Genomic DNA, 24,313 nt, shown 5'->3' with positions numbered 1-24,313 from the left:
CCCAATGAGGGCACGAGATACATTTGTGCGTGCACGAGATGGAAGGCTGACAGACAGGGCGGCAATCCAATCCGTTTAGCCGGCCCGGCACTAAAAGTGTATCTCGAGCCGGTTTCTCAAACTTACCTACCCCACCTGATACCATACCACCTGATACCACCTGATACCCCACCTGATACCATTCCTAGGTGAACTTAATATCTGTATGGAGGAGTCAGATATTATTAATAAATTAATTATTAATAAATGCTCATTTATATATAAATGACTCTCCACAACAATATCACTCAATGCACTCACAAATATTTATTGTTGTATATAAATGTACAAAAAATGGGCATTTAAACTGCTTTTTATTAATTCAAAGACGGCTCTGAATTAATAATCAAATATGTTTCCTTTCTTTACTACTGGATGAAATTACAAAATGTACCCATCATTTTCCTCATGCTAGTATAGCCACATAAAAGTCAAATCAAATCAAACCACCTGTTAAAATGCACCACAATACAGGAAATCTATTTTTATTTTTTTTTAAATGTCCCCCCCCCCCACACTTCATACGCCCATGCATCTATCGATCATAAATCTATCGATTCGATTTATGATTCGAAAATGATAAAAGTAGGGTAGACATGTGGATATTATCCGGCTGAACAAAACTTGCATTTATCTAACAGGTTCGTTTTCCACAGACCTTATTTCAAGCTATTTTCCAAAATTCTATGGAGAAATCCCACTGCTTTCTGTCGAGGGAATCCGAGCGAAGCTTACTTCCGGGTTCCACTTGCATAGACCTCACAGCGGGCGGAACTTGTCATAAAGTCCGCGAAAATAAAGCCCGCCCATTTAGAGGGAAGATATGATTGGTCAATTGTACTTTCATTGGACATTACTCTCTCATTGAGTTACTCTGTGTGTAGAGAGGGACCAACAAGCTCTCCCGTCTTCACACAACTCGCAGAGACGGCATTTAACCCTTCACATTCCAACAGAAACTGAACAGGCAGATTCGAAGGATTTATTTCTTTGGAAATATTATTTTAAATACAATTAAATCAAGTTATTTTGGTAAAACTAATGAAAAATGTAACAACAAAAAAATATATATTAAAAAAAGGTTTGTTTTTTTAATGTTTAGAATATTTTAGGCCCTCACAGAGGGCCTAGAGGGCCCTGACGGCTTGCCGCTGGGATGCAGTGACAAAAATACTTTAGCCTACAGTACCCGCCGCCGCTGACTACTGTCCCTATAGACCAGTGCTTCTCAAAGTGTGGTCCGCGAGCGCTCCCTAGTGGTCCGCGAGTATATTGGTAACATTTCACATTTGAAATAAATAAATAAATGTAAGTTGTCCGCACTCTCGCGGGAATATCTCCGCAATGGAGCGCGCTAAAGTTTCACTTTCGATTGCATGATATAGCCCAACGCAACACCTTCATCCCACTTGCTGCCACTTGTTTATACCATTTTCAGGCGATTTGTAATCTGTTCTAGAAAAACGATGCGATTTTGGATATTGGTCCTTGGTGTGAAAAAGTTTGAGAAACACTGCTATAGACTCTCTCTCATGTAACACAATCCATTTTACAGACTATTTTGGCAGCAGCCCTTTCTCTCTCAGCAGCACATACTAGAGTAATGTTGGGGGGCAGGGTGATTTAATACAAATCAGCATAGTGTATCCCTTTATATATGCTCTTTATCTGTGATGGCTATTGTTTAAGTATGGAAGGGTGAAGAAACTGAAGTTAAAATGTTTGTTTCCTTTCTTCTCTGAGGCCAAAAGAAAACTTTGTGAATGTGCTGGACTGTACTGTAGCTATGTTATTGACATGCATGCATCCTCAAAATACCTACACACAATGGACACTGTTTGTTGGGCCAATTGAGATGTATCACAAATTTCAGCCGTTACTGAGCATGTGTCTCTGTATGAACATGTTGGATGGTCTGTCTTCTGACCAGTGTTTATATTCTTATTTACTGTACAAGGCTGTTCTTGGAGTGATTCTTTCTTACCTAGGGAACCCCACCATACCAAAAAGGACAGGAGGTTATTGTCCTTCCTCCCAGGACTCATTCCTACTAAAACAACATCTGCACTGGGAAAAGGCATTTGAGTACGCAGCTCACACAGCCTAGAATCATTTTAATCTTTAGGAGGTGGATGCAATTAAAGTGATTCTAATCTAATAAGAAGCAGGCCCATCAGAATCAGAAGTCCTTCATTCATCCCACGCCGGGGAAATTAACAATATTACAGCAAAGGGACAGTTACAAGGCAAAAAGGGAATAATTCAATAGAGAGGCAAGCACACGTTAATAAAGAAAATCAAATAAGAACACATCCATGGAACATAAATAAGTAGCAGCATTCTAAAAAGTAAGTGAACAAACATATAAAGTACAGCAGGTGATAACTTTAATAGTGTACAACAATAGTGTACATCTGACTGTAATGTTGAAAAATGAAACAACACTTTTGAATTTTTTGTCCTGTATAAATAAAGGTGAAATAAAGTATCTCTGCTCTTCCGGCAGGTTCACAGGCCAGCTGACGGCCAGCGACCCCCTGCAGACCCTCTTCCACCTGCTGACTGGGAGGGTCCCGGCCGCTGCCCTGGTAACACACCCAGCATGAACTCTACCCCCATCCCAGCGTTCACTTCTGTTATTATATGACTTAGAAACGTCGGTCTGTAACTATTGTGTCTTCTTGGCAAGATACATTTATAAATTGATTAAAGATTTGGTTAACTTTGAGAAAGAGACAAAAACTTCTGAGAGCAATGTGTTTTACTTTGGAGATATAACCAACATTAGCCCTTCCTTAAACTTATAAAGGCACTGATCTTACATGCATTGGTATTTCCTGTTATTTACTGCTTAGTCAGTGTATCACTTAACTTCTCAGATATTACATAAAGGTTATTTACCTGTGCTCTTTCACTATCTGCAGCTGGTATTTGATCAGGTTCTTGAATCTCTTAGAATTGAAGCCAATAAGATAGATATGATCAGCCAATAAGAGTGGTGATACTGATGCTCTGCGTGCAGTGCTGTGGAAATGAGAAATGGGGGGACTGGAGGCCCCACCTGGCTGTCCTGCTGTCCAATGAGACGGGAGATCCTGCCGTCCAGCAGAAGGCCATCGTCACTATGGGAGACACCCTCGGTACGTACATATACGCTGACTGATATACACGTTTCTGCTCAGGTATATGAGCTGGCTGTTCTGTGTTTCACTCCCCCTGCAGCCTCCAAAGGCCTGACACATGCGGCTCATGTGTGCTACTTGACTGCCGGGGTCTCCTTCGGGGCCTTCCCTCAGAAGGCGGAGAGGCTAGTGTTGCTAGGCAGCAGCCACAGGTGAGAGGGCCTTCGTGCTATTCATCAGTCTGTCAGCCAGGTAGTCATATTGCAATTTCTATAAAAATGAAGGCAATACCAACGAAGCAAGACAGGTAGATGTCATATAATCTTCTTAATTTAGTTTTAGAGTCTTTGTGGATACTACATTATGACTTTTAGTGTGACATACTAAACTATATCATTTTTTATTATATTTTGATGCCAAAGAATACGATACAAATGTTAATGTCTAATGCCATTTTTGTTAGACTTTCTTTAGTATTACTTTTTAATAATAATATTAATTGTAATACACTGCGCCATCATTCTTTTTAATTTATGTTTAATGATATATTTAATTGCATACAATACTATGATTGTTTTATGGATAACTATATTAGGACTTATTGTAACATCCTATTCTACGATTTTCTTAGAATTTTACATTGCATAATATACAATGACATATTATACAGCTCTTTCTTGCATAATATAGGTTGATCTTTTCAACTGATTACTGTTTTATGACATTTTTATGAATATGACAAATATATCCTTTTTATGACGTTTTCTTTGCATAATAAACTGAAATGTTGTCAATGGAATCATATACGATGACATCCTTTATTTAAAATATAAGATACTATTCTGTAATGTTTTTGATGATATATTTTTCTGAATAATATGCTACGACATTTTTTATGGAATACTATACAATGACATGTTTTGGGATATATGTGTATGGCTCACTATGTTATGACATTCTTAAGGCTTACTTTACTATGACATTTTATAGGACATTTGTAATGGCTTACTGTTAGTGTCTCCTGATATGATGTTACTTATTTGTGTCCTGTCTCCTCTGCTCTCCTTCAGGCAGTCCTTTGAACTATTTGCCACCGACCTGGCCATCCAGTGCACTGAACTGTACGAGTACTGCCAGACCCTGGGGGGCAAAGGCCTCTCAATAGCATCCTTTCAGGTCGCTCCTACTCACAACACACTGAGAAAAATGAAACGTTATTGTATTTTGTCAACAGATAAAACATGCAGTAATTGTATAAGATTAGTTGAAAGCAATAATATTACATTTAAATAAATGATTATTTTATTGCTTTCAGCTAACCTAATACAGTTATGTGAAGTTTGTTGACATAATACATTTAATAAAGGGGTCCCTATTTCAGTGTATTCAGTGCACATCTATAGAAAGTACCTCTAAACAGTATATTCTCTCTTATCATTGTGTTCAGGTGTATAAGTTCCTGTATGCGGCCCGCCTGCTGGACTGCGGGCTCTCCTCTCAGGCCTTCCATTACTGTGAGGTGGTGGGCCGGGCCCTGCTCAGGCAGCGGGAGTCTTACTCTGTGCTGACTGGGGAAGTTATCAAGGTATTCACACATCCTCCTATAAACAAACCTATTCAATTCGAAATAGATGTACTATCAGTATGTGTCCTCTGTCCTGCAGCTGTCCGACAGGCTGAGGCACTCTGAGGGACACTTCAACGACACAGGGGTCAGCGGGGCGGGGCAGGAACCTGATTGGCTCAAACTGCTCCGTGCTCGCCACCACAGTTTACAGGTGAGCCTCTTCAAAGCTTTCATTTCAGAAAAGCATGTATTCGTAAGTAATAGGAATGAGTTTTGGCTGCGAGGAATTAGGGGAAGGTTAAGCGGCTGGCCAATATGAGTTGGACTGCCTTCAGATCATTTGTACAATTCTTAATATATTACATTTAGCCGTACATTTATGGCAAACTTGCACATGGTTCCTGCTAGGGCTGCACGATTTGGGGAAATAATCTAATTGCGATTTTTCTGACAGATATTGCCATTGCGATTTGCGATATTTGTTTTTAAGCGACCCACGGAAGTTTATTGTAAAATGCGGCCATATCTCCGGCTAGGGAGGTCGTATCAACGTGCTCCCGTCTCTAGCACCCCCACAGCCCGAGCTACGAGTGAAAGAACTAAACTTACATGAAACTTCCGGTGCGTTCCGTTGGTCAAGCTTCAGTTTAAGATTCACTTGTTAATATATTTTCAAAAATATATAATATTAATATATTTCAGTTAGCAATATATTATAACTATATTTTACTTTATTTTAAGCTTACTGTAAACTAACTTTAAGGTACTTCATGTTACAGCTGACTTCATTTATCTATTGTTTTTTTTCCTAATAAAAAGGTTGTTTTTTTTTCAAATGAGTTGCGCAATAAGAAGGTTAAAATGTGGTTAGGTTTCTGTTGGAAAATGGATTTAGCTTTCAAATGCCTTTCTTCTATATATTATTTTAGCATTTTGTTCAAAGCACTGCTGCTTCTCATGACGTCCTCACAAAGTAGCTCTTGTGTGTCATGTTTACAATACATCTAAAATGTGATTGTCTTCATTTTCTTACTTTACTCAGACAGGGAATTTGGACTGCACTGAAACCCACCACCCACCTCCTGAGGGCAGAGCTACGGCCTACACTGGTAACAAAAACGATTCGGTCATCTCATTAAAATAATGTGTAGCCTGTTAACCCTGAATACTCTAAAGATTCTTCCGGATGTTTACAGAGCCATACTTGGAGGACCTAAACGGTGACATCCAGAGTCCGGAGCCTGAGCTGCTTTACTACGGACGAGATCCAGATCCAGATGTGGGGCAGGAACACCTCCAGCATCAGATTGAAGCAGTCACTGAGGACATGAAGGAGTTGTCGTGGGACGGCAGCGGCGCTCAGGACTGGTACGATGAAATGTGCTGACTCATGCCTCACTTATGTCTGTCAGCCACGCAGATACAACTGTGACTGCTCGTGTGATATCCTAACAGGCCATAATGTCCCTCCCTGTTCCTTGTAGGCAGCAGGCCAATTCTCCGATGACAGTTTGTGCTCCCCCAGCTTCCACAGCGGCTGCCAGCCAGGCCTTCACTTATCATAACACAGATAGTGCTGAAGTCACATCAGCCTGGCCACATTGTGCTCCGAGTGACCAGCCACCAGCAGCACAGGGTGAGAGTCACTGCTCTGCTCAGGTGTTTAATAAGGACTGCGGGGAAAGTGTAATATGTTGATTTCATATCTTCTACAGCGGCTTGGTCATACTCTGGAGCGACCACAGTGAGTCATATTTTATACTAATTAAAAGAAAAGCAAAACGATGTTCATGTTCTTGGTTTGAACACACCTTTGCCATATTTTTCTGGATTCAAACTTTTTCAGTGAAAGTATTTGCTAGAAGTCTCGATATTTATCAATGTTCTTGGCAGGGTAGTTCTGATAAAGAGAGGCTGTTTGAAGAACTTATCCATAGTCAGTGTTTAGCTACATTAGATGGGGGTCTGCACACAGCAGGAAGCTAAGCAGTGTACGACTGTGGATGGGGTAAACTCATATTAGCCACCGTAAAGAATCCATATTTGTTTAACACGCTTTGTTTATAATAGTTTTACAGCTTTAAATATACTTTAAAAAGTATATTTCTATGAGCCCCGGAATCTTCTTTCAGTTGTTTCCAGTGAGACAACCGCCGTTGCAGCCAACTGCCTTGACTGATCAGTCAGCTGTTTGTGTGGGTTCCCTCTGAGTTTTTGGAGTTGAAAACATTTACACTTTTCAAAGACCTCTGGTGACATTGCTGAAGGAAATGGAGATGTTTGTATTTGGCCGTATCCGTCTATCCTGATCGTAATTTCGAAACTATCAAAATGACAAAGACAGAAAACATAATTTGTCGGATCTGATTGGCTTGGCCGACATTAAATGTTGCTGTCAGTGAGTGTTGTACTTTATGCCACACGCAGATCTTCCTCCTTGCTTTACAGCTGTCAGGCTGAGCAGTGAATTTCATTCATAAAAGTTGTGCGCAAGAATCCTCCAGTTGGTGCTCATTGTGAAAAAAACGATTTCAAATCAATATATAGTCCCACAAATAGATAATTAAGAGCAACGTTTGTCTCTCAACAGCGGCGATACGGTGCCAACATATCGTTGTCATACAAAACATTAAATGAAACTTTAATTAAACACTGGGATGAGGCTCTTTTCTGAGAACTGATACGTGGACACACGGCTGTGTCTTGCTTTCGGAAGCCTTTTTCTGACGGGAAACTGAATCTGCTATAAAACCACCATTCTCCTTTGACAACAACAGTCCCTTTGAGCGTGTAGACGTGTAGAGCATGACTTGGTAAATGTTGCTGGTCAGCTGTAGCCTTGACCTGCTATTTTCTTTGTCTTATTGCACACTGGCAGAGGTTTCAGATTCACTAAAGTCACATACTACTGACTACTATGGAGAATTCACTCCCCATTAAACACCTCCACAAACGACCTCTGTAAGCAATGCATTGGGAACTGTTTCATACAAGTCACAGACAGTGTGTTGTCTGTCCATACTTTACTTTAAGATGGGGGTTCAGATGCAGGAAGTCCACTTCAGTCAGCAGGGGCAGCAGAGCACCCCCCAGAGTTCAGAGGCCTACGAGCAGAACAGCGAGCCTCCTAAACAGGTACCTGTTACACCACAGGGGACGCAGTGCCGCTTGTTTGGCTGGAGTCTCATTATCTCTCTTTCCTCGTTACCACCAAGGCCGGGTGGTTCAGCGGTTGGTTCAAATCCCAACCTAAAGACGTTCCAGAGCAGAGCAGCACAGCTCAGACGGTAAGAATCAAGTCAATTATAAACATTATTCATTTTCACCTTCCTAATGTCAGATATATATTGTTGTATCTCTTTTAAGGATTCCCCCCCGACGTTTGGCTTCAGCCCCCCCCCTCCGCCTGCCATTGCACCTCCTGCCATGTTTCCATCCCAGCTGGGATCAACCCCTTTTCAAGGAGAGCAGGTGAATAGGAACTGATTCTAACTGCTCACTGTCACTCAACTATGCGTTTCATTTAGATTTCTTCCAACCATTCCAAAAATGGCCGTTATTAACTTTGCAAAGGAGCTGTGTTTCTTCTGTCTCGCTGCCATACACACAGTCGTTGACCAGCGTGTACGATTTCACATTTGGCTAAAACACAGCTGTGAAATGCAGCTTACATTTCTATTGTAATTGACAACAACGCAGTGGCTCGGCATGTTACCTACATTAAGTTATGCAAAAGTAAATGCACATTTTGTCAGTTGCAATACTGGAGATATCAGCAGTAGAGATGTCTGCCTTCTCTACAATGTGACTACATCAAAACAAGCTTGTGGTGCTCAATGTGCAAATGCATTTGATTAACTCAACAGCAATGTGTTTGTACAGAAATGATGACCAGGTTACTCGAGAGAATCCACAGACCTGGTTGAGAATCATTTTATGTAGCAACTCATTCCTTTCCACTGAACCACACCCACCAACCGTATCCCCTCACAGACGAAGCATCAAGCTAACGATACATGTCTCGCTGTCCCGAACCATTGCCAATTCCTTCTGCGCAATATGTGTAGTCAATATCTGTAGTTCCTATGTTAAACTTCTCATAAGAAGTAAGTGTATTACTTTAGTAAGCAGGTCATGATTTCTGGTAAAAGTCCTTGTTGTTGAGTATACCAAATATATATATATATATATTTTTTTTTGAGTCAGGCACAATGAGTTTACATTTACACAGTCAATATTTTTATTTATTTTTCCCCTTTCCCTCCCTCCCGGTCCTAGCTAGTAAAATAAATAACTAACTAAATAAATAAGATAGATACCTGTATAGGTCAAAGTAAAGTAATATAGAAGATAATATTAAAAGAAAATGTAATAAGGGAATAAAGAATAGTAACAGTAATACTTAATAATAATAATAATACATTTTATTTTTAGGCGCCTTTCATGACACCCAAGGACACCGTACAATTTAAAAAAAAAAAAAAAAAAAACTAAATAAATAAAATAAAAGCTAATAGGCAACAGAACAAGATAAAAACACAAACAGGAAATCATGGAGGAGACAGTCAAGTGGACACAAATGAAACATATAATGGGGAGCACTACAGTGAGTAGGCAGATTTGAACAGGTGGGTTTTTAATTGGGATTTGAATAAGGTGATTGTGTCTGACTGTCGGATGTGCGGGGGGAGGGAGTTCCAGAGTCTGGGAGCAGTGCAGCTAAAAGCCCGAGCACCCATGGTGACGAGGCGTGGGGTGGGGACGGTCAGCAGACCAGCAGAGGAGGAGCGGAGGGAGCGAGAGGGGGGGTACTCCTGAAGAAGGTCAGCCAGATAGGGGGGGGGGGGTTATGTAGGGCTTTGTAAGTGAGCAGTAGGTTTTTGAAGTTGATACGGGATTGAACAGGGAGCCAGTGTACCCACAGTATACCCACATGTACACATGCACAGACATACACGTACCTACCTACATACATACATGTATACAAAGACAGAACAAATAAATAAAAATAAATAAATATATTGTTTGCTACTTTGAGCACCACAAGTCGAGTACCAAATTGATATCTCAAACACTGCAACTCGCACAAAAACAATCTTCATGGATTAAAAGCGCTAAACATAATAGGAAACATATTAATAATCCCACTTTTTTTCTTTGTTCGTAGGACCACTGACTCGACGAGAACCAAAGTGTGAATATCACGCCAGCTACCACTACCTGTGCCTTTGTGTTATTAATGAGTTTCAACTGAATTTGGGTAAACATGATAATATCAATCTTGCCCCCCCCCCCCCATATGTTTAAGCATGCCCTTTAAACCCCCACAGCCTGCTAGCCATCTTGTTTAGGATACAGAAATACTCTGGATGAAATGTCATAGTAACTGAGATTACAGCGAGCGAAACATCTGAGGAGTGTAAAAGCTGACGGCAGAGGACCAGGACATATTTAAGGGAAGGGATATCTTAAATGACCCGGGTAACCATCTATGTATCTGCGCATCCAATGACTCATTACTTAATGATATCTGCGCAATATGTAGAGAATCAGTTATAAGTTATATATAGAAGTATAAATCTATCTGTCCATCATCTTTATACAGTTATGAAAGGAGTATAAGATTGCTTATTGAGGAAAAGTAAACATACCTGACTACAAGTAAAAGTCCTGCATTTAAAACATTATGTAACTATAAGTATTATAAGCACAATACAAATAAAGTATAGAGTAAAATGTTGTGCTAATTTGAACTTTTGATATACTGCTGGCTAGAATCATCTACAGCATATTCTATAGGATCACCATATTGTGTAGCGTTGTTCCGGTGAGAACCACGTATCTTAAACTCAACTTCTCACAAGTTCCTCAGAACAACAGCCCTGTTTAGTGGCGATGGATTTACAGCTGATTCAAGATGATTATTAAACTGTTTATTAAGAATGTTTAAAGCCCATTAAGGAACACTATTTCCTTCAGTTCATCGTGAACATTCACACAAAATGTAGATACGTTGTTGAAGGTAACCACAACTAAAGCTTTCAGAAAGTTGTAGTGCAGTCAAAGACACAATATCTTACTCTAAGATGTAGTGGAGTAAAAGTATAACGTTGCATCAAATGGAATTACTTAAGGTAGAACTACCTCAAATTAGTATTGAAGTAGAGTATTTGAGTACATCTACATTCCACCACTCCTTTATTTTTACTATCGATTGTCTATAACCTTAAACAAAATTGCCCCTCGACTAAAAGCATTAAAATATAGCTCTGACTAAAAAACTAAAATAATGCCGTGGTCATTCATTAGCCTCACAGAAGCTATGTTTAATGTTACACGCCGACTAAGCAGAATTTGTAAGGCTGCTCAATTACTGCACATGTATGTATGAGCATTATGAGATCATGTTAAGGATCTGTAAAGCAGAACAGCTTGAATTATATATGACATATACAGTACAGTACAGAACAGAAATAGAGTTGTCATGCTGCCAAGATGGAGGACACCACATGTTGTTAGGAGGAGGGGGCGTGTAAACCGCTCAATCCTATAATTGTCACCAGCCAGGAGACAATTATAGGATTGAGCTGTTTACGTATTTTTAGCCGTTTTTTACCGTTTTTCAGAAGACAAAGCTTGTGTCCTTAAAATGTATATAAATCAAACAGTAATATATGCTTTGGAATATTTTAGAACAAACTTTTTATTATTGACACCATGTAAACATGTCTGGATGTAATTAATGTGTGTGTTTTACGTATTACTGAATATGTCATGCTTCTGTACAGGCCGTGGAGTATTGACCTGTTTATCCGTGCACTTCTGCCTGTCACATATTTAATAAAAACATCACTGCAATCCTGTTGTGCTTCCAGACGTGTCCTCAAACTTAATGCAGAGCAAGTGGCAACGCAGCAGGTGCCGTCTCCTTTTACCATTAGTCGTTGGAGTCAAGTGTAAGTGGGCCACAGAGGCCGGGGATCCAGGGCACACAGGCAGCCAGGATGTGACGCCATTCTTACCGCAGGTCAATAATGTGTCAGCTTATAAACACATTTATAATGGATATCTTTTAACTGATTGACCTCCTACAAACAAAGCATGCCTGCTGTGTCTGGCATTGTGATTCAAAACAGCCACAGATTTACTCCTGGCATTACCTGCATACTGAAACTAAGACAACCCATTTAACAATGATCCTTTATGGAGATCGTGCCACAGACAAACAAGGAACACGTAGCAGCATGTATTCACATAGCAGCCTGGTCTATTTATGTGGTCAGTAATGTCTCTCAGGAGTTACGGGCTGTATCCATGCCATAGCCCTTTATTCAGATATTGCTGCTTGTGTCAGCATTCAGCATTCATGGTGGCCTGAGAACATCAAGCTGTCCCTCCAGTTGTCAGGACAACATAATGTACCGGCGGCTACCATCATCAATACTGCTAATCACAGCTGCCATCTAATCTGGCTAATGTCAATGATACTTTAGTGAGTGATGTACATCTTGTGAATCACTCTTTGATTGATATTCAGTAATTCAATGCTCAGAACCATTCTTACCGTTCTAGATTCACCGCCTTGGCCACCAGATTCAGAAAGCCCAAAGCATCAAGCTGCAGCACAGGTCGTGATAAACCGCCCGCATTTCCTAAACGCAAAGTTGCGGTTTTGTGCATATTTGTAACTATTAGCCTTACATTTAATTCTCACTTTTCTAAAAGTCTGGAACTCTAGTACTTATGTTCACATCACACTATGAGGCCATCAGCTCCAGTGTCAATGTTCGTGAGAGATTGCTAGGTTCATCTCGTGGTAACCCAGCACCGTGGGGAGAGAGGGCGTGTGAGTAAAACTCTTAAGGCCCCCCGGTCCAATACATTGCTTAGCTCCTGTGCTGGAACTCCCGAGTGTTTCTCAGAACTTGGGGCCAACCGTCATCTACTTTATGTAAAACACTGACGAGTGCCTCATTTAACCTCACTTCAAACAATCCAAACTAGCCCCGACATAAAAATGGGTGCTCGGTGACAGTCACTAGTACTGGCACGGTTGTGGAGGTGTCCAAAACCTGTCGTTAAACTCATTCAGACATTCTGCTCCCTGTGGTGCAGCATATGCCGTGAGAGCTTTGCAGCACACTGGAAAGACTTGTCGCACTCCACACAGACAAAGATCCTGCCGGCACAGGTTTGCTCCTGGTGAAGCTTCAGTGAGGCTAGGTGGCTAAAGTTCTTGCTACAGCCTGTGCAGTTGTGGGGTTCCTCTTTGCTGTGGACGTACTGGTGACGGACGAGGCGAGAAGCCATGGCAAACGCCACGCCGCACTCTGGGCACTTGTGGGGCCGCGCTCCGCTGTGAATGGCCTCGTGCTCGCTCAGGTTGGAAGACTTGGTGAAGCACTTGGAGCACACGGAGCAGATGTAAGGACGGACGCCCGCGTGGATCTTCTGGTGCTCTGCCATACGGCTGGCCAGAGCGAAGGCCTTCCCACAGTCGGGGCAGGAGAAGGGCCTTTCTCCCAAGTGCTTGCGCTCATGGCGCTTCAGGGAGAGGGGTTTATTGAAGGTCTTGCCGCAGTGCGTGCAGGGGAAAGGCTTGTCGTTGGTATGCATGTTCCGCTCGTGCTTTCTCAGGTCAGAGGATCGAATGAAATCCTTCCCACAAGTGTCACAGACGTAGGGCTTTTCACCCGTGTGTGTGCGGATATGCTTGCGGTAATCTGAGGACCAGATGTAGGTCTTGACACAGAAGGGGCAGTGGTATGGTCTTTCCCCCGTGTGCAGACGCTTGTGCTGCTGCAGAGTGCCCTGGTGGGAGTAAGCCTTGCCACATGTATCGCACACGTGTGGCTTGAGGCCACTGTGAGTTTGCAGGTGACTCTGTAGGTTGCAGAGCTTTTTAAAAGCCCAGTCACAGTGTGGGCACTTGAAGGGACGGTGCTCTTTGTCAACCTCACCGTGTTTCTTCATCGCCACCAGAAGTCGAGGGATCTTGTCTCCGTCACACTTTTTGAGTAATTTCTTATTTACATTCTTCTTGTTAATCTCATTTCCAACAACATTTAGCTCTTTGAGTTTCGATGTCTTTTGTTCCTCTGCAGCACTACTTATCCTCTGGCTCCTGAGGTATTTAGAGCTTTCCTTCTGTTGGACAGGATCCAGGAGCGTTTCATGAGATCCATACATCGCATTCTTCTCAATTTGTTTAGTGCGTTGTAACAATCCTCGAGTTTGGTGGTCTGGAGCATCTGTAAATGATTCTTCTCCCTGTGAAAGCTCTGCAAACTTCTCCACCAAGGACCACGTTGGTGTTTGAGGGTTCAGATACAGAATTCCAGTGTCACTGCTCTCCGAGAGGGAGTTCACATGGTGAGTGTTAACTAAGACCTGTCCCTCTGGGAGAGAGACACAGTGCTTGTCTTGGTTACTCCTCTTTTCTACAACTGCCATGCCAGACAGTCGTGGGGAGATTTCATCAGCCGTGGTCACTTGTGGAGTGGAACACAAATTCATCTGCATGTGTTTTAAGATGACTTCTAAACACTATGCCTCCTGAAAAATAAAATGTACACAGCGAGTTATTACCATATCATTCAGGCTGAATATAATAGTTCCTTCCTCTTAATGAATATAAATGATCATATACAAATGTTCACATATATTTTATACATAAATCCCCAAACAAGCCAACAATTTGTTTGCTACATTCACAAGGACCTTGGGTTTATCCTTCACATAACCTTGCATCTGACAGCTAAATGACTTTCCAAGCATCCACATACAGTATTTTACTCCACAGGTTTTCTTAATCTCAGAATTACAAATCAAAGTTAACTTCATGAATATAAAACATTTCACTGAGCTACTCACGCACTGTCCTTCCGAGCAGCAGGTCAGGTCCAGGGGATGCCTCAGAGTTACACTGGCTCCGGGTCTAGAGTAACATGGAGATGTGCCGGGGTGTTAACGGGCGGAGTCCTGACTACAGCCGTCTCTGGGTCAGCATGATTGGCATCTATCCTACCAGTCAGCATTGCAACAGCAAAGATATTTCGACAGCCTGGCTCAGCTTACCTTTCAGTAGTTTTCCGCCCGTTGAGGGAAGGACTTCATATTGCAGTCAGCATGTCGAGACACAAAACAAGTGCTATCCAAAATAAGATAGCATATTCGAGGAACATGTATGCTACATTTGAGGTTACTTTAAGAACTATAGGGTGTGTAGTGGGGTTCTTGTATTCCTGACAACTCTTACACTTTAAAAAATATACTTACATATGAGAGTCGTTATAAAAACAATGTTTAAAACATCCACGTTGTTCCAGGTGGGCCGCGCATTGATATGTTGATGAACTATCAGGTGACAAGGCCAGACGTGGGGTAAGGAATTCAGTCTATTAAACAAATATCAGAAATATCTTGTGACAAATGTGTCAGAAAATAGTAATACAAATCAAAAGGGACAATTTAAAGTTGAACATTGCTATTAACAGTGATGGCAAACATCAAACATTGACAAACATCATATGTGTAATTCGTGGCACAATTCAAACGGGATCAAAAGATAATCTTTCTCTCTCCATTGACTTCAATACATACTTTTTCCGAAATAAGGTCCCATGGAGGTCTCCTGGAAGGGGAGGGACTTCGCCACTCTATTGTAACAACAGAATGTCCTCAATTTAATATTTGAAATGGAAATAAGTGTATCAGCCAACATGCTCCGTGTCTATTCGGGGAAACAGAGTGTCTTTGTTTTCAACTAGATATTGTAATTTTTTTAAAGGCTATTGTATGAGTCCAGAGACAGGTATTCAAACCCCAAAATGGGGAATGGTTTTAATTTGGTGTGACTGGTTTTGAGAACAAAACATGCAGCTCTTTGGATGATAAATAAGTTGCATTTGGGCTTCTTGTCAGTAGGTGGCGTCCCATCCCTTTCCTATTGGTGATATGGGACCAGTCAGACACATGTTGCATTCAGGATGCACTTACTGACCATGAACTGGTTTTATAATAAAATAGTTAAAGAATTTTACTATTTTAATATTTTACTTAAGTAAAAATAGTAAAAACCATTGTAGAAATATTGTGTTAAAATGAGTCCAAATAAAAATAGACTCAGACTAACAAAAGTAAAAGTACTTATAATGCATAATGGCCTGTTAGAAATAGTGCATATTGTATTAGAATTAGTGATGTATTTAAGTGTTCTTTATTTTATTGCAGCTAAATGCGTAGCTCATTTTAATTCCTAATATTCTGCTGTAGCTTGTGAATGTCTCCGCATGAATTAATACATTTGGATTGTAATAGTACATCATGATCTATTAGTGATATTTTTGTACTATTAATCTGAATCTGCAAGTCATTTCAGTTATCAAATTAATGTAGTGGGGTAACAAATGTGGAGAAGAAGTATAAAATAGCAGACGTCATAAAAGTATCCATGTAAATTACAAATACCTCAACATTTTAGTTACCTACAGTACTTTAGTAATTGTACTTACTATCTCTACTACAGGGTATAGTCAGTACTATTTTGTATTCTCATAACAGGCCATGTTTTCTTAAACTGTTCATCACAAATTGGAGCAAATCCAGTCAAGTCTTTTGTACAGTCTTGTTTAGACTAACAGACATGTGTAAAGTAATTGAGAGGTTCTCGTGAGACTCATGGCGTAATTAAATGGACCGTGCTCCCTGTGCATTTCCCCAGGAGAGCAGATTGAAACAGGACACCGGCCCGTCCACACTACAGCTGAAGCTTGGGGATTTTATTCGAGCACCGTGACCAACAACCAATCACATGAGTAGTAGTAATCATACCCCTTTCGTCAAATTAGTATGCATACAAAGTGACAGGTGGACACGCCCCCAATTATGCAAATGAGCTAAGTCCGTCTCCCATTGGCCAATAAGCTAAGTCCCGCCTCCCATGTCCCGCCTCCCATTCTTTGATGTCAGATTGGCGTGAAAGGCCCCCTGGCGTGATTCTTTGTTGTATTGATTAAGATAGTTAAGGTATTTGACCCCTGACCCTGAGAGTGGAGTAATTGCCCTGCAATCAGATTGGCGTGAAAGGCCCCCCGGCGTGATTCTTTGTTGTATTGATTAAGATAGTTAAGGTATTTGACCCCTGACCCTGAGAGTGGAGTAATTAGACTGCAATTAGATTAGCCCCAGGCGCCCCCTTTGTTGTATAGGTCTTTTGTTGTATTGATTAAGATAGTTAAGGTATTTGACCCCTGCCCCTGAGAGTGGAGTAATTAGACTGCAATCAGATTAGCCCCAGGCACCCCCTTTGTTGTATAGGTCTTTTTGATGTATTGATTAAGATAGTTAAGGTATTTGACCCTTGCCCCGAGAGTGGAGTAATTAGATTACCCCCAGGCAGTCCCTTTGTTGTATAGGTCTTTTGATGTATTGAATAAGATAGTCTCTTTGACCCCTGCCCCTCAGAGCCCTTTGTTGTCTAATCTAATTAGCCTTTGATGTTTGCCCTTTGATGTGATGTGTAATTTCACATTGATGAAAGCCTCTGTATAAATGAACCTCATGAGGCTATGGCCGGTGTATAGAGATATGCTCAAAACTAAATTTAAAAAAGACAGACAATTCAGCTTACCAAGTCAACCGTCTAAAGCGCCAGTCAAGAAACGAATGCAGCATCGGGGGTTCAGAGTACAGCCTCTTTCTGGTCATGTGTGTTGGAGGAGGGGCTCTGTAAGGAAGGCCTCCCCCCGTTTGTGTACTTTCAAATTATAGCTCACTCGAGATGGTTTCTCCAAAATGACAGGTTTTGCATACATAAAAAGTGTATCTTACAGTTCCTTTAGTTGTAGGATTGTGAACTAATGTATAATTACTTTTATTAACTATAGGTTTGCATCCATTAAAGTGTATCTTACAGTTCCTTTGTGAGTGAATTACACACAAATCTGCAGAGTGTCACTAAAAAAGTTTTACGCAGTGACTGACATTCTGTATGGAAGTTCACACCCGAGCTGCTGTAGGGGGTTGAGTATGTTTTGGCTCTCGGGGGATGGTGGGTTAAGAGACAGATTCTTAACTAAATCTTTACACATAAATCTGCCGAATGTCTGTAAATAAAGTCTTTAAATCAAAAAACGTGCCTTTTTAGAGTCAGAAGCCTAACGAAATCTCATCAAACAGAGTACTTTATGTTAGTGGTCCTCTTTTATACACAAAAGTGTATCTTTTCAGTAACTTTCTCAGAGAATTTAAGCATAAATCTGGCAAATGTTCAAAACAGCCTTGTTTTTCACTGAAATAGCCTCAAAATCACAAACTGACATTAAGAGTCAGGGGGTTAACGAAATCTACTAAAACAAAGCCATTTCACTCCATGAAGCCTCCAGCTTGTACAAGGGCTCCGCCTCCACTCAATATAACATGTCCCGCCCTCCTCACCAGAACATTTAAAAGTAAGGGGATGGAAATAGACGAAAATAAATACGCTCAAACCAAATAACAGGCCAGTCATTTCCAATCACCAAGGCACTTTTCAAAAAAGAAAAATGGCCAAGAGAAGCATAGATATGGGTTTAATCAGCGAGACGCCTGTGACAACGTACAGCCATCAGTCCGGAGCGCCAATCAAGAAACGAATGCTGTGAGGAAGCGCACACACTCCCTCACTAACATGTTGGTCTTAACTATTTGTTTGTTAAGAAAGGTAGTACATGTTTGTTCTGAGTTGCCTTTATTTCAGTTAAAGTTATAAAAACAGTTTACATAGACAAACTAATAAAATGCATCTAAATTCGTTTGTCAGTCTGTAAAACACACAAGCACCAAGTAATCACCATTTCCTTTGTTCAGACCTGGAGGCCATCTTGTCCCAGTGCTCAAAGGGGGAGCACGCCTCCAAAGTACTCCTTATATGTGCCACATGAGTAGGCGGAGTCTTGGACGCGATTGGTCAGGGAAATGTGTGATTTTATGAGTGTCAATTAAGTTAAAAACTATCCGTTTTAAGCAGACCTTGTTGTTGTTTAAGATATCATATTTATAGCGATGCAATAATGAATTTACTTAAGCCTTTAGGGTTTTATTAAAGGTAGACAACAGTGTTTAATTTTGTATTTAAGCCTTCACTCTGCTTTTAGAACCATGACCTGATTGGCCAGGTTGGAGTGGGAAGGCGGGCCGTCTCCTATAAATGTGGTTGGGAAGAGAGGGGAAGGGGATTCGTTTTTGTTCCTTGCTGGTGAATGCAGCACCAGGCATGCAGTTTGTGTTTCTGTGGAATAATGTGGAAGGCTAAGAATAAAACGCCTGTTTATTTTTGCAAGAAAACCCTCTCTCCACGTATCGTTCTTTCACCTGCACCTCACATCATAACAAATGCAATATCTGTGCCGGATTCAGACGCCTCCGGCCGAAGAACTTCATGAAGAATGGACTCTGAAAAATGGCGATGTTTGGGGTTATGTATTCAACTATATGGCGAATGAACTGCATTTCTACAATCTGAAGAATGGAGAAACTTATGGACCCCGCAGTGTTAAAGCGACACTGACCTCAACAGATTGGGCTGTGTTAACTCTGGTGTCTTCCAGAGATCTCCACGCAACCACTGTAGTGCATCAAGAAACCATAGTGGAACCAGCGGTGTACAAGATATTTGCAAAGAAAAGCAAAGAAACACAGAAAGCATGCAAGATCAAAGAAGAGATTTCACCGCCGCCCCTCAATGTGGAGGAAGAAAGAGTTATTTCCCCGCTGCCAGAAGTGAGAAGAGTCCTGACAAGCACCGTCTGGGAAACTAAAAGCGGACCATCGGGGCGATGGTATTACCGTGCAAGCCATTTGGAAACGCTGGGGAAGGACCCCTCTGATGATTTTGTTTTGGAGAATTTTAACTCTACATGTGGAGTTTTTCAGACATCTGTACGGGTGCCACTGACTGCTTGGCTGAAAATGATTGATGGAAAAGCTACAAAGCTTAAAGAACTTTTTAAACAGAGTCAGACATCGATGGACATCGATGGAAAAAGAATCTCACCTTTACAGAGGACTCTGCCTCCCACTCAACATAACAAGTCACACCCTCCTCACCAGATCATTTTAAACTAAGGACCCCTCAAAGAAAAACATTGTGTATTCTACCTATGTAAAAAGAATGTAGGGGTTGTCTCTGTATCAAGATGATGTGTTTACAAATGAAAAATACCAACTGTGTGAGAGACGTCATAAAGACACTCATTTTAACCACAGTGTTTGTTCTCAACAAATGTTTTAAGATTGTTACAAAATGTAAAAAATAAAAATAAAAGGTATGGAGACAAAATTAATTCAGGTGACTCTGGCTTTATTAGGAAAACAAACATATAATACAAATGGGTTAGGGGTTAAATGTAATCATCGTGGACTTAATAGTCTAACAAAATACTTTTATCTGAATACATTTGTTCTTTTTAAGAGCACTTTTTGAAATTATTTATTAATTATTTCAGTGGAACAATCCAGTTTTTGTTAACATCAACGCTTTCTTCTCTTTTTCTTGTGTTACTAAGATACTTTTAGACACACTTTGGTGTATGCAACACTTGTTCAGATAAACAAGGTTTTTTCTTTTCTGATAAACTTACATATTTTAGTTATTTTCTGTTACCAAGATACTTTGAGATACACCCTGATGTACGCAACACTTAACAAAGGGTATAATATGAAGTACTTGGTAAGGAAGGGGTTTTTCTTTAAGGGTGCACAACTTTAGAACAGGGTAAAATATTCATTAATTTGTATTGAATTGAGTTTTCTTTCTCTTGAGCAGTCGGTAAAGGCCCTGTCACACTGTCCCGAAATTGACACCCGATGGACACACGATAAAGGAAATGTTCAAATTCGGCTGTGATCGTAGCAACATCGGGCCATTCGTGAGGGCATCTAAGCCATCGTATGACCGCCGGTGGAGTTTCTTAGGCTCCGGCAGCAACTTCGTGAGCGGCAACTTCGTAAGGCACTCGTGAGGGCATCTTGTCAAATCGTGTCATCTTTGTGTTATCATCGGTGCATTCACATTCACTCTGATCGGGGCGAATGCCCGATGGCACCGAGGATAACAAGATGCCCTCACGATGGCCTTACGAAGGGCAAAATTGACACACGAATTCAACACGAAAATGAACCTTCGCAAGGTCCTTCGGCAATTTTTTGGCATGCCAACGATTTTGCCTCCGCTCACGAAGTTGCTGCCGGAGCCTGAGAAACTCCGCCAGCGGTCATACGATGGCTTAAGATTCCCTCACGAATGGCCCGATGTTGCTACGATCACAGCCGAATTTGAACATTTCCTTTATCGTGTGTCCATCGGGTTGTTTTATTGCACAACAAAATCATGTAAATATATTATGTAAATAACCCAATTTGTGTTCTGTGAAACTAAAAAGGATATAATATATTATTTTGAAGGACAGTTGACAGGAAATTGTTGTTGTTATGGAAACAACATTACGGAGAAAACGTAATATTTTCTACATATAAAGACGGATAAAGTAAAGAACAAAGTCTGAAGATATCAGTACAGTATCATAGTACTGTAACATAATTGTTTTTGGTACTTTCATTGCAGTTGTATGTCTTAAATGTAATGTAAATGTTGCCTTCGTGTGTGGTTCGGGGCCATCTTCGTGCGAAATTCACAATTCCATATTCGTGTGTCCATCGGGTGTCAATTTCGGGACAGTGTGACAGGGCCTTTAGCGGGAGATGATCTATAAGATTATTATGATCCGGTAATGGCTCTACAACACCATCCTCTAGTTTAAATTTCTTTACTTTGTTTCTTTTTCTTTTCACCTTCCTTCTATTTGTCTTTTTCGTTTTCCGTCCTCTGGCCCCTTTTCTTTTCATTCGCATTCTGCGTTTGCTTTTCATTTTTCTTCTCCTTTTCATGTTGCTTTTTCTTTTTCTTCTTTTTTCTTTACTTTTTCTATTCTTTTCTGCTAATTGTCGTTTGCGATCTTGGCGAGTGGTATGAGATATACTGTTTCTATAAAGGTTATCTATAATACCATCTTTTAAAGAAAGATATTCTTCATATGTCATGTTATCATGGTCCTCTTTTGTCCTAAAGACCTTACATGGATATGATATAGAGGAGAGCTCTTCTTCGGGGACATCCTCTCCCCTACTTTGTGACATCCAGTCATTAAGCCCATATCCGTTATCCTGGTGATAATAAGGGTAGGCTACATCAGACTTGGTTTTTCTCAGATCCATGGCTAGTTTTCAACGGTCGTCCTTAGTTTTATATGATTTGCTGAGTGGGTGGGACATATTGCGTTGAGTGGGAGGCCTCATCTGTAGAAAGTACTCTGTTTGAGGAGATTTCGTTAGGATTCTGACTCTTAATGGCAGTTTGTCATTTTGAGGGTATTTCAGTGAAACAAGGCTGTTTTGAACATTTGACAGATTTATGCTTAAATTCTCTGGGAAAGTTACTGAAAGATACACTGTGTATAAAAGCTGAAAAGTAGATAATGAAGTACTTTGTGTCAGTAGATTTCGTTAAGAATCTTTGATTAATTAATTACTCCACTCTCAGGGGCAGGGGTCAAATACCTTAACTATCTTAATTAATACAACAAAAGACCTATACAACAAAGGGGGCGCCTGGGGCTAATCTAATTGCAGTCTAATTACTCCACTCTCAGGGTCAGGGGTCAAATACCTTAACTATCTTAATCAATACAACAAAGAATCACGCCGGGGGGCCTTTCACGCCAATCTGATTGCAGGGAAATTACTCCACTCTCAGGGTCAGGGGTCAAATACCTTAACTATCTTAATCAATACAACAAAGAATCATGCCGGGGGGCCTTTCACGCCAATCTGACATTAAAGAATGGGAGGCGAGACATGGGAGGCGGGACTTAGCTCATTGGCTAATGGGAGACGGACTTAGCTCATTTGCATAATTTGGGGCGTGTCCACATGTCACTTTTTATGCATACTAATTTGACGAAAGGGGTATGATTACTACTACTCACATGAATGTCCCGCCCCGGACATACAAAGCAAAAAAAACAGGTTCTTCTCCACTATTGCTAAAATGGATGCCGGTGTTGTAGCAAGGGTAAGAAGGGCAAGAAGGGTAACACGTGTGTGTGCAAGGTTGCATAAAGTGTATACATTGTCTCGCAGGAAGCCATTTAGTGTGCGTCGCTGGGTCTGGTCATACAAAACCGGGTGATTTGCTACGGCGATAATTCGTTTCTCCTCCATCTTTTTTTTAAATATAGAAATGAACTATAGGTTACTTACGTAACCCCAGGGCTCAGAGTAACATGAAGTGAAATGTCTCACTATGGGATGCGCCTCAACGTGTATGCAAACAGAAGCATCAATCTCATTACGCCAATCCTGATTGGCTGGTGATCTTGACGTCAACGTCAGGGAATCCACCCACCCTCCCCGGGCCTGTGAATATAGAATGCCCGAGAAGTGAGGTGGGGTGACAGCGAATTGGAGCCTGTTGCCCCATGTTACTGTCTTGAAAACCCAAGCAGAATCTGTGAGCATCCTCCACTTTTCGCTTCTCAAAGCGAGCGGAGATGTCACAGCTCTGTCGTCTGCCCTCAGTCTCTTTATTTTGTTGTGTTATGGGGCCCTCTAGTGTCTGAACACGGTGGTACCCCAGGTTGACAACCCCGGCCGACACTGCGGATGCGCGTGGCGGTGGTGCCTTCACAATCCCGTCTATTGTCCGACCTTTTGAGAGAGGCCGTAGCCGCTCTCAAAAAAGGGACAGACGACAGACTGTTTATTGTTTTTATTGTTTTTCTTTTCATTTTTATTGACTGCGCCCTTGGCTTCAAGCCTGGAAACGACAGTGGAAAATGATTTATTAGGAAACAACAATGATGACATGTGTTTGTGTGACTTAAACAGGCAGCGGAACTTGCTGTCTTTGATGTTAAGTCCATTTCCCTGATGGCGCGAACTTGAGGATGACGTTCTTGCATCACTCGAGGCGGCGGGAAGATGGGGGCATGGTGGCACCCCGAAAACACATGAGCATCTAACACTGGAACGTGCTCTGGAGCTGGGGAACAGGGAACTTCCAGCTCCTTCGTCGAGGAGAGGAGAGGAGAGGAGGCTGTCAGGCCGCCCGCTCCTTCTTCCTCGCCTGGTGGCTGAAAACCTGGGTCGGCTGCGCCTGAGCGGCAGCTGCCGGAACCGGAGATTTTATTGGCCAGCTCCCCCTCACCTCGTGCCTGGGCTGGGGACCCGGGACGGGCTGTGGTCTCTGCTGCTTCGGTATCTTGAACCGGACAGGACGTGAGGCAGCTTGAGTGAAGGCCTGCCGCGGGACCATTGAAGGTGGCGGCTGGACCCTTCGGGGGAGACAGAGCTGGAGAGCCTCGTCTCCCTTCCTTTTTGATTCGCATCTCAGCTGCATCGAAGCTAGAGCGGAGCCAAATATGCCCTCGGGAACAATAGGCATGTCCAGAACATCCTCTTTTTCCCGGTCTGGAAGGTTCGTCAGGTTGAGCCACCTGGCTCTCTCCTGTACCAGCATAATTCCCAGTGCTTTGCCCGTGGCTTGGAC

The 24,313-nt window shown here is 41.6% G+C and overlaps 2 protein-coding genes across 4 annotated transcripts in view; one reads left to right on the top strand and one right to left on the bottom strand.

Annotated features, from left to right (window-relative positions):
• sec16b (SEC16 homolog B, endoplasmic reticulum export factor) overlaps positions 1–11,586 on the top strand; it is a 31,081-nt gene extending 19,495 nt beyond the window's left edge. For both annotated transcript variants that reach the window (XM_034081818.1, XM_034081819.1), the window contains exons 11-24: positions 2,546–2,627; positions 3,062–3,179; positions 3,262–3,373; positions 4,232–4,337; positions 4,609–4,746; positions 4,826–4,939; positions 5,771–5,837; positions 5,925–6,096; positions 6,213–6,364; positions 6,444–6,472; positions 7,762–7,863; positions 7,944–8,015; positions 8,095–8,199; positions 9,896–11,586. In XM_034081818.1, coding sequence (XP_033937709.1) covers positions 2,546–2,627; positions 3,062–3,179; positions 3,262–3,373; positions 4,232–4,337; positions 4,609–4,746; positions 4,826–4,939; positions 5,771–5,837; positions 5,925–6,096; positions 6,213–6,364; positions 6,444–6,472; positions 7,762–7,863; positions 7,944–8,015; positions 8,095–8,199; positions 9,896–9,904 — 1,378 coding nt within the window. In that variant the 3' untranslated portion in view covers positions 9,905–11,586. The remainder of the gene's footprint in view (positions 1–2,545; positions 2,628–3,061; positions 3,180–3,261; positions 3,374–4,231; positions 4,338–4,608; positions 4,747–4,825; positions 4,940–5,770; positions 5,838–5,924; positions 6,097–6,212; positions 6,365–6,443; positions 6,473–7,761; positions 7,864–7,943; positions 8,016–8,094; positions 8,200–9,895) is intronic.
• A 100-nt stretch (positions 11,587–11,686) lies between these two features.
• Positions 11,687–14,653, bottom strand: LOC117445886 (zinc finger protein 501-like). Of its 2 annotated transcripts, none has more exons than XM_034081820.1 (2): positions 14,602–14,653; positions 11,687–14,283 (listed from the first exon to the last, which is right to left on the bottom strand). In XM_034081820.1, the coding sequence occupies exon 2, from the start codon at positions 14,248–14,250 to the stop codon at positions 12,817–12,819; it is 1,434 nt and encodes a 477-aa protein (XP_033937711.1). In that variant the 5' UTR covers positions 14,251–14,283; positions 14,602–14,653; the 3' UTR covers positions 11,687–12,816. The 2 variants fall into 2 exon arrangements, with proteins under 2 accessions (XP_033937711.1, XP_033937712.1); XM_034081821.1 differs by having other exon boundaries at positions 14,606–14,635.
• Between the last annotated feature and the right edge of the window lie 9,660 nt (positions 14,654–24,313).

Source organism: Pseudochaenichthys georgianus, chromosome 4 (assembly GCF_902827115.2).
Source record: "Pseudochaenichthys georgianus chromosome 4, fPseGeo1.2, whole genome shotgun sequence".
Lineage (NCBI taxonomy): Eukaryota > Metazoa > Chordata > Actinopteri > Perciformes > Channichthyidae > Pseudochaenichthys > Pseudochaenichthys georgianus.
Note: the sequence above shows the minus strand (reverse complement) of the source record. Positions and strands in the feature narration are given on the sequence as shown.

What these genes read in the sequence shown, in the direction of transcription:
- LOC117445886 (XM_034081820.1), bottom strand. Translation starts at nt 14,250, where the DNA reads ATGCAGATGAATTTGTGTTCCACTCCACAAGTGACCACGGCTGATGAA.